This window comes from Cynoglossus semilaevis, chromosome 15, assembly GCF_000523025.1.
Source record: "Cynoglossus semilaevis isolate Cse_v1.0 chromosome 15, Cse_v1.0, whole genome shotgun sequence".
NCBI lineage: Eukaryota > Metazoa > Chordata > Actinopteri > Pleuronectiformes > Cynoglossidae > Cynoglossus > Cynoglossus semilaevis.
Window position 1 is genome coordinate 19,372,268 of NC_024321.1, and position 11,446 is coordinate 19,383,713.

At 44.0% G+C, this 11,446-nt stretch overlaps 2 protein-coding genes across 2 annotated transcripts in view; both read left to right on the top strand.

Annotated features, from left to right (window-relative positions):
- cyfip2 (cytoplasmic FMR1 interacting protein 2) overlaps positions 1 to 5,288 on the top strand; it is a 15,505-nt gene extending 10,217 nt beyond the window's left edge. The window contains exons 21-30 of the mRNA XM_025063224.1: positions 1 to 19; positions 53 to 161; positions 508 to 651; positions 804 to 894; positions 1,256 to 1,386; positions 2,241 to 2,313; positions 2,481 to 2,575; positions 2,859 to 3,097; positions 3,289 to 3,436; positions 3,533 to 5,288. The exon at positions 1 to 19 is cut by the window's left edge and continues 216 nt beyond it. Of these exons, the coding sequence (XP_024918992.1) occupies positions 1 to 19; positions 53 to 161; positions 508 to 651; positions 804 to 894; positions 1,256 to 1,386; positions 2,241 to 2,313; positions 2,481 to 2,575; positions 2,859 to 3,097; positions 3,289 to 3,436; positions 3,533 to 3,700 (1,217 nt within the window). The 3' untranslated portion in view covers positions 3,701 to 5,288. The remainder of the gene's footprint in view (positions 20 to 52; positions 162 to 507; positions 652 to 803; positions 895 to 1,255; positions 1,387 to 2,240; positions 2,314 to 2,480; positions 2,576 to 2,858; positions 3,098 to 3,288; positions 3,437 to 3,532) is intronic.
- Positions 5,289 to 5,956: 668 nt separating this feature from the next.
- Positions 5,957 to 11,446, top strand: part of hmmr (hyaluronan-mediated motility receptor (RHAMM)) — a 5,960-nt gene continuing 470 nt past the window's right edge. The window contains exons 1-17 of the mRNA XM_025063375.1: positions 5,957 to 5,977; positions 6,016 to 6,106; positions 6,363 to 6,461; positions 6,565 to 6,647; positions 6,746 to 6,823; positions 6,933 to 7,121; positions 7,205 to 7,291; positions 7,867 to 7,978; positions 8,228 to 8,293; positions 8,387 to 8,460; positions 8,580 to 8,650; positions 8,728 to 9,095; positions 9,174 to 9,301; positions 9,572 to 9,774; positions 10,286 to 10,402; positions 10,510 to 10,680; positions 10,768 to 11,442. Coding sequence (XP_024919143.1) covers positions 6,061 to 6,106; positions 6,363 to 6,461; positions 6,565 to 6,647; positions 6,746 to 6,823; positions 6,933 to 7,121; positions 7,205 to 7,291; positions 7,867 to 7,978; positions 8,228 to 8,293; positions 8,387 to 8,460; positions 8,580 to 8,650; positions 8,728 to 9,095; positions 9,174 to 9,301; positions 9,572 to 9,774; positions 10,286 to 10,402; positions 10,510 to 10,680; positions 10,768 to 11,442 — 2,567 coding nt within the window. The 5' untranslated portion in view covers positions 5,957 to 5,977; positions 6,016 to 6,060. The remainder of the gene's footprint in view (positions 5,978 to 6,015; positions 6,107 to 6,362; positions 6,462 to 6,564; positions 6,648 to 6,745; positions 6,824 to 6,932; positions 7,122 to 7,204; positions 7,292 to 7,866; positions 7,979 to 8,227; positions 8,294 to 8,386; positions 8,461 to 8,579; positions 8,651 to 8,727; positions 9,096 to 9,173; positions 9,302 to 9,571; positions 9,775 to 10,285; positions 10,403 to 10,509; positions 10,681 to 10,767; positions 11,443 to 11,446) is intronic.

Genomic DNA, 11,446 nt, shown 5'->3' on the forward strand with positions numbered 1-11,446 from the left:
TCTTCGTGTTCGCTCTGTGGTTTGTGTTTGTTTTAGTCTTGTTTTTCTAAAGTTTTCACTCTTTCACCTTCAGCTTCGTCCGCACGGCCATTCCCTTCACCCAGGAGCCTCAGAGAGATAAACCAGCCAACGTGCAGCCGTACTACCTGTATGGATCCAAGGTACGGCATCAACACTGGTTCCACAGTCGACACTTTATTTTACCTTTTACAGTTTACAAATCGTGGACAATGTGCATCATATTTTCATATATTGTTTATAAAACAGTGTGAATGTCAAATATATTATTTTATATTATTTTATTTTATAATATTTGTAGAACATTTTCACATTTTTATAATTTAAAATATACCTGTTGAGCTAATGTATTGCAAATTAAAATTCTACTAGAGCAGGTATTACTGTGAAGGTACTTTCTGTGGCAGGCGATGAGGGGTCAAAGGTCATTCAGTCTCTGCTCAGGTTCACTCTGGTCATCTGTCGTTTCTCCCTCCTCTCTGTGAACAGCCTCTGAACATCGCCTACTCGCACATATACAGTTCCTACAGGAACTTCGTGGGCCCCCCTCATTTCAAGACCATCTGCCGTCTCCTTGGTTACCAGGGCATCGCCGTGGTGATGGAGGAGCTGCTGAAGATTGTCAAGAGCCTGGTATGAATCTTCATATTCTCAGAGAGAACCTGTGTCCGACTTATTCTGATTTCCATTGTTTTGACACTCCTCACCCCTTACTCACCCCCTCACCCCTCCTTCACCCCCTCAATGCCTGCTTCCCTGCGTCCACCTCTCCTCCACTGTCGTAGTTACAGGGAACGATCCTCCAGTACGTGAAGACACTGATTGAAGTCATGCCTAAGATCTGTCGTCTGCCTCGTCATGAGTACGGCTCCCCAGGTGAGATCCTTGTTGGGGGAGCTGGGGGGGGGGGTCGTACAGGCAGGTCGTGTCCCACTCTGTGTCACAGTCCAGTCCAGCGTGAGATTCTGTTTTGGTTTGAGTTGGTGCAGAAATGGATGTTGAAAATGCGGGCAGTGTTTTCCATCGTCTCATGTCCAGGTCTGGAATGTCCCTGGCATCATGTTCTGACGTAGAGTTGTTTTTGGGAATGGGTCACGTGACCAACACCATTGTCTTATTATGGCTTCTCTTCAAGGTGAAAGAAAAAAACCTGCATCAAGTTGACCTTTGACCTGGTATAAGTGTTGACTGAACACAGTGTGTGTGTGTGTGACTGGACAGGTTTTTGTCATTCCAGGTATCCTGGAGTTCTTCCATCATCAGCTCAAGGACATCATTGAATACGCTGAGCTCAAGACCGACGTCTTCCAGAGTCTGAGGGAAGTTGGAAACGCCATTCTCTTCTGTCTGCTCATCGAACAAGCTCTGGTAAGACGTGGACTCCAGGCTTCATCACTGTAGCATCGTTGACATGGTCTGCTTTATGTTGACCACGCCCACTTCCTTCTTTCTTTCTATTCTTCCTTCCTTCCAGTCTTCTTCTGTTCTTCTCATCCTTCCTTCTTTCCTCATCCTTTTCCTCTGTTCTTTTTTTCATCATTTGCTTCGTCTTCCTTCTTTCCTTCCTTCCTTCCTCCCCTCTCTCCTCTGCTCTTTCCTTCTTTCCTCTCTTCTTTCCTCCTTCCTTGATTGTTTGGATCTTCAGTGTCCTTCTCTAAGATACAACTCTATTTTGCCTCTATTTCACGCTGACGTTGGCCTCAGGTGGTAAGGATTCAGGTTTTGTCATTAATCCAACACTGAATGTGAATTTTCTTTTTTTTTTTTTTTAATCCTTGTTCGTCTGCCCTTCTTTGTTTGTTTGTTTGTTTTTTCTTCACTTTGTTTGTTTGACAAAAATGACGTCTAATTAGTCATGGATTTCACTGGACCAGAACTGGTTGTTTTGATTTTTCACCTCTTCCGTCTCTGAACGTCCTGGTCTTCCATGAGGCCACGACACTTTTCTGTTTGGTTGTTGATTCAGTTTCACAGGTTCACTCCACACTCTGTGGTGTGTGTGTGTGTGTGTCCTCATCACTGCATGGCCCCCGCCTCTCCTTCACCCCCCACCCCCCTCCCCTTTAGCTGAGTCTTAAAGATGCTGCATCTCTGCATGTTTGTTTCCTTTCATGACTTCAAATCCTCTTCTAAAAGTATTTGAAGTATTCTGAAGTACTGGACAACAGTGGTTCCACGTTGTTGGAGAATCTCACCAGTGTTCTGATTGTTTTGAATCCCAGTCTCAGGAGGAAGTGTGTGATCTGCTCCATGCCGCTCCTTTCCAGAATATTCTGCCCAGGGTCTACATCAAAGGTACGGATCACCGTTGGATTTCTCTTCATTTTACATATAGTGTTCCAGAGAATTCTCCCTTTGGATCTCTGGGTTGTGTAAAATGGGACGGGGGCTGGAGGGGTTGGAGTGGGGGGGGTGTACTGTAATTTTATGAACCAGTCTGCAATGTTGTGTGTCTCCCACAGAGGGAGAGCGTCTGGAGGTGAGGATGAAGAGGCTGGAGGCCAAGTACGCTCCTCTCCACCTTGTTCCTCTCATCGAGAGGCTGGGAACCCCACAGGTGAGGTTAAAGCGTGATGCATTCAGGGACACGATCAGAATCACCACGGACAAAATCTGATTCGTTTTACATTCACGTCTCGTGTTCACACCCAGGAGCTGCGATCCACATGTTTTACATTTTGTAAAAGCAGGTGGATATTTCTGTCGTTCCAGGTCAAGGACACCTTCAGGGAACACAGTCAGATTTGTTCCAATGTTAAACTGAACAGAAAATCACAGGTGAACTGTAAACCCTCACTCACATCAGGTCAATCCTTTTTTTTCCTTCTCTCCTCCACCAGCAAATCGCCATTGCCCGAGAGGGCGACCTGCTGACCAAAGAGCGCCTGTGCTGCGGCCTTTCCATGTTCGAGGTCATCCTCACGCGCATCCGTAGCTTCCTGCAGGACGGTGTGTGGCGTGGACCCCCACCCACCAACGGCGTGATGCACGTTGACGAGTGTATGGAATTCCACCGCCTTTGGAGTGCCATGCAGTTCGTGTACTGCATCCCAGTGGGCACTCACGAGTTCACGGCAGAGTGAGTAACGACGTCGCCACCGCAGCCCATTGGTCAGCCCAGTCTGACCAATAGGTGTACAGTATTTAACTGTTGCATAGACAGAATATTAGCAGTGAATAATTATAAACATTTCACTCAAAGTGAAGTTGAAGGTTTATGTGACGTACGACCTCATGGATCGACGGTGTTGATGGTTCGTTCTCTTCTAGGCAGTGTTTTGGAGATGGCCTGAATTGGGCCGGCTGTGCCATCATCGTGCTTTTGGGACAGCAGCGTCGCTTCGACCTCTTCGACTTCTGCTACCACCTGCTCAAAGTCCAAAGACAGGACGGCAAGGACGAGATCATCAAAAATGTGGTTTGTATTTTAGAATCTCTGCATCGACTCCACACACAGATGTTTCTTTTTTTTTGTGGTCTTTGATGGACACACATCTCCTTTTGTCCTGTGTAGCCTCTGAAGAAGATGGCAGACCGCATTAGGAAGTACCAGATCCTCAACAACGAGATATTCGCCATCCTCAACAAGTACATGAAGGCGGTGGAGACGGACAGTTCCACGGTGGAACACGTCCGCTGTTTCCAGCCTCCTATACACCAGTCCCTGGCTACCACCTGCTGAGAAAGACCTTTCACACTTAGTGCACACACACATACACCCCCCCACCCCCCTCCCACACACACCCATAGCTGTGATACTAATTTCTGCCTCTAGGTGATATTGTACCGGTGAAAATGCCGTGGCTCCGTGGGTGAGGAATTCTCTGAAACTGCTCCGTTTTCTTTCCCGCTGTCTTTGTCTTTAACCCATAGGAACAGTCCAGACCACAGGTGGACACACAGGTGGACACACAGGTGGACACACAGGTGGACACACAGGTGGACATGTTCAGTCAAACCATTTCATTTTACTTTCTTGTGGCTGTCATGTGGATTCATGCATGTCTCCTTCATTTCCTCCTGCCAGTCACTGAGCTTAAAGAACTAAATACAAAACTAAAAATGTTCAAACAGAGTTCAAGACAAAAACAACCCTCAAACAAAACGGGAAATGATGCAACAATTTTCTAAATTGTTTTAGTTTTTCTTTTAAAGTACAACATGCTCCTGGTCTCAGTTAATGTTACATTTCACTGATTTTTGTCATCGTCCAAACTCATTTGTACTATAACAACTCGACCTGCCTGCGTCATAGCATACCGTGTCTCTAACGATGCATTCAAATGCTGCGGAGTGACGTCACAAATCTGTTATTTAATTTGTTTTTAAATTCTGTCTGGGTTTTAATGCTTTCTCCGCTCCAAACATTTTTACTCGGTAACACTGTAAATGTCACTGTTGAGCAAAGTGAAGTGTTGTAATTGTTCTTGTTTTTAATTATTAATATTTAATTTACACACATGCTGGGTATGGTTGTCTGACATGAAGAACGTCATCCTCCCTGATTTCCTCTCCGTTCTTGTCCGTCTGTCTGGAGATTTTTTATATTCTTTACATGAATCGATTGGCGTTCCGTTCGATTGGGACACGTGTTCATCCGGGTCGATGTGTTTGCTTTTACAAGAGTTAGGAAAAAAAATTAACAAAAGAAAAGATCGTAGAAGGAAAAACAAAAAAACCTCTCGGTTGCAGTGTTGTGCTGAGTGAAGCTAAATCTGAGAGTGAATGAATCACAGAGGAAAACAAAGGAAAAATAATCATGACTAAAATGTCTGTTATATTAAAGGGCAGTTTCCTATATAATCAGTATTTACTGTTAATGTTTCTTTTTCTTTAGATTGAGCAGAGTTATTATGATATGCAAAAAAAATCTTATTTTTTTCATATGAAATAGGAAATATTATGAATAAGGAACATTTCCCACACACACCTTTTTCTGCTGCCGTTCAAATGAAGAAAGTTTCTTTTTGTAACTCTGGTGTATTTTTATCATATTTATTCAACTACAACTTGTTTTCATTTTAAAAAAAAGGTTGATCTAGTAAAAAAAATTAAGGTACTGATGTTGAAACCTTAGCATGGCAGGTGTAAGTTATTGTCATCAATGGCTCCATTTGTGACACAAGGTTTTTGTTTATGATATTGTTGTACAAGTGACCATGTTTTCAAGTACAAAAAAAAGAAGTAAAAAACTGTACGACCGTGGTCCTGCAAAAGATTTGAAATTATGTTGTATTTCCAAGAAATAAAAAAAAAAAGTTTAACTGAAACTATGTATTTACAATATTGGTTTACAGTGGGTTATACCTTGAAGTGCAGTATTAAAGTTGTCAACTGACTCATCTCTGCAGGTTCTCCTGGGCCTTTCCTCATCTAGAACTTTTATTGAGTCCCGTGTATCTGGAGTTGGCAGAGGCTAAGAGTGATACAATACACATTTATTCAAAAAATGCCCTTGAGAAGAACATCAAATATGCAAAACTCAGCTGTGCAGCACCCATATATTTATGATATGAAATAGACGAGGAAATAGCTGAAAAATATGTACTTAATTATAAATAATTAAAGTATTAAGTTAGCTTATAGTACTAAATAGGGGTGGGAGGTGGATTCCGGGTCAAACGTTTATTTATTTATGTTCTCTAATGTCTCTGTGGGGGCTCCGTACATAATAATACAAAGGTTTTTGTTTTTTTTTAATTTAATATAGTCCTCCTTTAACACGTTAGCTCAAACTAAGTTAAAAAAAATCCCAAAAGATCTTCTAAATCGAGCCAAAGTATGGCTGGTATTTCTGAGAGGTCTGAGAAATGATTCCATTTGAAAACATCTGACGTGTACACGCAGCGTCGTCGGATTTTTGATGCTGGGTTTCTATTGGCGGGTTTGACGTAAACGTACGCGTGACGTAATTTTGAAATTTCAGCGCTCAAGACTTCTGGTACATTCGACAGTCGACATCTTCCAGAGGCGCTCAAGACTTCTGGTACATTCGACATCTTCCAGAACTGTGCTGTGGCTGTTGTTTGGTCTGGCGGTGAAATGTCCTTTCCTCGAGCCGCGCTGAAGAGGTTTAACGAGCACACGGGTATGTGACAGTCGAACCGAGCGGATATTAATAATTAAACGCTTCGGTTTGAGCGGTTGTAGCGATTAGCAGCTGCCATATTAGCTTAGCTTTGTACTTACGTTCAAATGAGTTCCTTTGACAACTGCGAACTACATGTTAACATTTACTATATCAATTCTAATTAACGTTGTACTGTTTTTTTAACGTGTACGTGAATAAAGAATAGTGTGTTGTTGAATTGGCGCAGCTCATTTTTTTTTTTTTTTGGCCGAAAGCTGTGCTCCTGCCCCGGGCACCTATGATGTTAAAACCGGGGACCCGAAAGGTGCTGCGACCTTCAACAGGTCGGACCGGTTCAGAGCACTTAAAGCAGGTGGGGATCATTTACTCTCTCTCTCTCTTAAAACATATTTAAAACTCTTTCACAACTATCGACTAGATTGTCTGAAATTAAAACGTTTTTTTGACATTAGCAGCCGGAGCTCTGCCTCCAACTCCATCACCTTCTAAAAACGCCCTGATTTCACCTGTCCGTAGGACGATGTCAGTCGATGCCCTGGTAGGTTTTCTGGTTGATTTATAATATTTATGGTAACGCGACTGTTGTAGCCGTATTCGTCAACAAACCACTCCTTGTTTTGATCTATGAAAACACAGGCTAAAGGGTCAAGTGTGAAGGAAGAGAGGAACAGCCAGAGCCTGGAGAGGAAACAACAGAAACTCCTGGAGAAGGAGGTACTCTCCATCCTCTGCACCAGCCTCATGTGATAGTGTGATTAAATTAAAATAACCAAACATAACATAGTGTATTGAATCTGAAACCTGGTCCTTGAATCCTTTTCAGATCAGATCTCTAGTTCAGCAGCGTGGGGAGCAGGACCGACGTTTGCTGGCCGTGGAGGAAAACCTGAAGAAGGTGGAGGCCAAACTGCTGGCTGCAGTCAGGGAGAAGACGGGTCTCTCTGCCACGGTGACCACGCTGGAAAGACAGAGGACTGAGCTCAAGAAAGTCAACGAGTTTCTAAAGAACAAGGTGCGTTTGGTTTTGGGCTTCATAGAAGAAATGTTTGTTTTGATCAAACTAAATTCAGCTCATTTGTTCCTTTCGTTCTCAAGGTTTCTGCAGATGTCACAAAGAAGAGAATCAATTCTCTGACGATGGAGCTGATGGAGGCCAGGAACAGTTTAGACATCAAGGACAAGGTGTGTCTTTACTTCATCAGTTAGACTCTCAGAGTGACTGGTTCTCAGATGAATCTCAGCTGACACCACCCTAACACAATAAGTAATAAATAATTTGGCTGATATTCAAGTAAAACATTACAGAAATTAGTGTTAAAAAAACATTTTTGTGTGTTTGCTGCGGCAAGATCGAATCCCGGTTAGGGCGGTTGGCGCCCTCTAGTGGACTCGCCACCCGCAGTCCATTTTGTAGCAACACATGTATCTCGCTAAACAAATATAAAATAAATAAAAGTATAATAAAAATTATAATTTTATAAAATTCTAATTTTAATTATATAAGAAAAAATAGTAAAATCATATAAAAACCATGCAGCACCAGAAGTCACACTCAAGGTAAGAAGTATTTTATGCATTGGATAGTATAACAATGTTATTCATTTTTTAAATATCTGTAATAACTTTTTTAATACTGCGAGAGAGAGACTTATTATATATAAAAATTCAACCATTTAGTTTAGTATTCAGAGAAATACATCTGCTTTCATCTCTGTTTTCACTGATGGACCTGTTGCCTGGTGCTGTCGTGTGTCCAGGAGTTGAGTGTCCTGCAGGTGAACACTGAAGGTCGACTCACTGCGTTAGAAACTGATCTCCAAGCTGCCAGATCTACAGTCACTGCATTAGAAGACAGAAACAAGAACCTGGGTGAGGGTCTGGTTTTTTTACTAACTTTTATTCTTTCACTTAAAGAAACCAAGATTATGAGACAACAGAGTTAATAATCATTCAATTAATCATTTCAGTTTGTAGAGTTTAAAAACATGTTATTGACAACATTCCTGATAGTAATCTTTATATAATTAATCCTGTCATAGCTGCTCACAAACTGAGAGACTTTAACAAGTGTTTCAGTTGTAGTGTGTGTTTATTAATCCTCCTTTTGGTTTTTTATAGAGGACCTTCATCAAGTCACAAAAGTCCAAAATGAAGAGCTGGAGAACGAGAATAATAAACTTCACGGTGAGTTTTCTTCATTTGTTTATTGACATAATGGTGAGAATCAACGTGTAAACATGAACGGCTCGATAACTGAATGTTTGTTTGATTTTCCAGCTCTGATTCAGGAGCTGAAGGAGGAGATCGTCGTCCTGCAGGAATACTTGGACACAGCCAACGACCAGATCCAGGTACGAAGGATAGGTTTGACTAATCCACACAGACAGTTATTCTGGGTCACGTGATAAAAATCTGGTTAACACAAATTTTTCTTATTTTAAATAAATTTGACTTCATCTGTATTCTGCAGGATCTCCGTCTGCAGCTCGAGGCAAAGATGCAGGAAACATCAGACGCAAGTTCTCACCTGGAGGAAATGAAGTAGGTCGACGCTCCACGGGTTCTTCAGGTAAACGTTGAGCTGTTCTACATGTCATATATTTGACACTTCTTCACAGGCGGCTGGAAACTGAACTGAAGCAGAAAAACTCTGAGCTGGAAAACACTCTGGAAATGCTGAGGCAAAAAGAGGAGGAGGCTGTGATGATGCAGCAGCAGCTGGAGGCATCTAAGGAGGCTTTAGGAGGAGTGGAGGAGAGGCTGGAGCAGCAGGACAAGGAGCTGCAGGTGGCACAGAGTTCAGTACGAGACATGGAGGAGCAAATGACGTCGGCCAGGCTGGAAGTCCACAGCTTTCAAGCCACGGTGCAGCAGCAGGAGGCAGAGCTGGCCCGGCTGAGGGAGGCGCTGGGGGAGACGGAGAAGGAGCTGCAGGAGCGGGTGGCCGGCCTGGAACAGCAGTGTCGTCTGTCCGGAGAAGAAAGAGGTTTGAAAATCCTGTGTCTGTTGTTAGAATTCAGAAAGAGTGAGAATAAAACTGCTGAACTGTTGACGTTTGGTTCAGACAAAGTCCAGGAGGAGAGCGTGAGGAGGATCCAGGAGTTGATGTTGGAGCTTCAGCTGCTGCGAGGAGCTACAGTCGACCAGGACAAGGAGCAGAACCAGCTGCAGCAGGAACTCACCAAAGAAAAGGTTAGAGCAGAGGTGCCCAAAGTGGGGGGCGCAGAACTGGGCAGGACATGCTGACGTTCAAGTTTTTTTGTTCTTTTTTTTTTTTTTGTCCCTCAGTGATGAAATGACACTCAGTCGTGATCTTATTTCCTTTGTTCAATGGAAGAGATGTTGACGTAGAAAGTACCGTCAGGGAAACGTTCAGTGAAACTGTTTGATATCTGTGAATGTGATGAAAGAGGATGAAGCGCCATCACTGTTTATTATAATTTTTTTTTTTAAATTTTTCAGGCCCTGGTGGAGCAGGAGAGAACGAAATCTGAGGAGCTACTTGATGAGTTGGAGGAGGTGCTGGGAGAGCTCGCTCTCATGGAGCAGCAGGAGCTGAGGAGTCGGGAGGTGGTGGAGAAACATCAGCAGACCCTGCAGCAGCTGCAGGAGGAGAAGACTGAGCTGGAGAGACAACTGGACGACACCAGGTCACAGCTGGAGAGGCAAGTGTCAAAGGTCATGCACACACAGCAGGTGGTTTTCACACCGTACATGTTTTTGTCACTACATTCAACTCAAGATGAACACATTATAAATGTTTGAGTTGTGACTCGTCAGGTTCATACACATGATTGACAGGTTCAGGCTCTGTTTCTGTGAATGGAGTTTGAAGTGTTTGTATTTTAAATTATCAGCTGGAGAACGAGAATAATAAACTTCACTAAACTTAAACTAAACTTCCTTTTTTTTTTAATGAACTACTTGTTTGTTTTGTCAGTAATTTGAATTCTCCAGTTTTCATGTTTTGAATGTTGCTTCAGAAATAAAAAATAATAATTATAATAACATTTGACATGTTGCCATAACACTGCTGTTAATGATTATTTTGTCCCAGGTTCATTTTCCTGCTCCACTAACACAGACTGTCATGACATAATGTCTCCACCGGTGACAAAAGCAGCAGCAGCAGCTGGTGAAGTACTGACTTGACGTTTGTGTGTTTTCTATCCGCAGCACGGGCCGCGACTTGGCAGCTTTAAAGGAGGAGCGTTTGTCAGCTTCAAGACAAGAGCAGGAGGTGCACAGCAGCTCCCTGAAGGAGATGGCAGACGTGGTGACAGAGCTGGAGAGGTGAGCGCTCCAGTGTCAGTGTTTCCCAAACACGGCTGTGATTCATGTCAGCGTTTACCTTTGGATCCTGTCACGGTCTGAACCTCACACGCCGCTTGTCTTTTTAGCACCAGGCAGGCTCTGAAGGAGCGGGAAGACGAGGTGCAGAGGGTTAGCAAGGAGATGAAGGAGGAGATGGACGAAGTGGTTAAACAGAAGGAAGAGGAGCTCCTCAGGATGAAGGAGGAGCACCAGGAAAGACTGTCAGCTGAGGCCAAGGCCAGTGACGACACTTCGAGGTAAGATTCAGGTTCGTCCCAAACTCCGGCTGAGACGTCTGTCGCTGCCTTTCTACAGCTGTTTCTGTTTCTTCCTGAACTCCACAGACTGTTGCTGGAGGTGCAGGCCACACTGGCCAGGAAGGACCAGGAGGTGGAGGCCATGGAGGCGACCCGGGCTGACCTGATCACTCAGATACAGCTGCAGAGAACGGAGACAGAAGCTGCTCTGAAACAGCTGCAGACGGAGAAGGAAACGACAGAGAAACTCCTGGAGGAGGTCGGTCTGGCCAAGGAGGAACTGTTCCAGAAGCTGCAGCAGGAACGTGAAGAGAGAGTTAAAGTTCAGACAGCTCTTCAGGACAGTGTGGAAGCATTAGAGGTTGAAAGGAGAGGCCTCCAGCAGGTGAGGTCAGACAGCGTCCGACTGCAGACGGAGGTCCAGAGGCTGGAGCAGGAAAATAAGAACCTTCAGTCTCAGGTGGAACTTCAAGACCAGTCCAGACTCCTGCTTGAAGATCGACTCAATGAGGCCGAACAGAACCGGGATCTTCTGCAGGCTCGTCTGAACGATGTTGGACAGGAGTGTGTGAACCACCAGGCTCAGTTAGAACTCACCAGTGACCTGAAGAACCAGCTCGAAAAACATCGACGAGCCAGGGAGGCCCTGCAGCAGCACGTGGAGGTGCTGTCCCAGGAGAAGGTGACACTGCTGTGGGAGATGGAGGAGCAGCAGCAGGAGCTGAAAAAACTGGAGAAACAAGCAGAAGAAAAGAGGTGTGTGTGT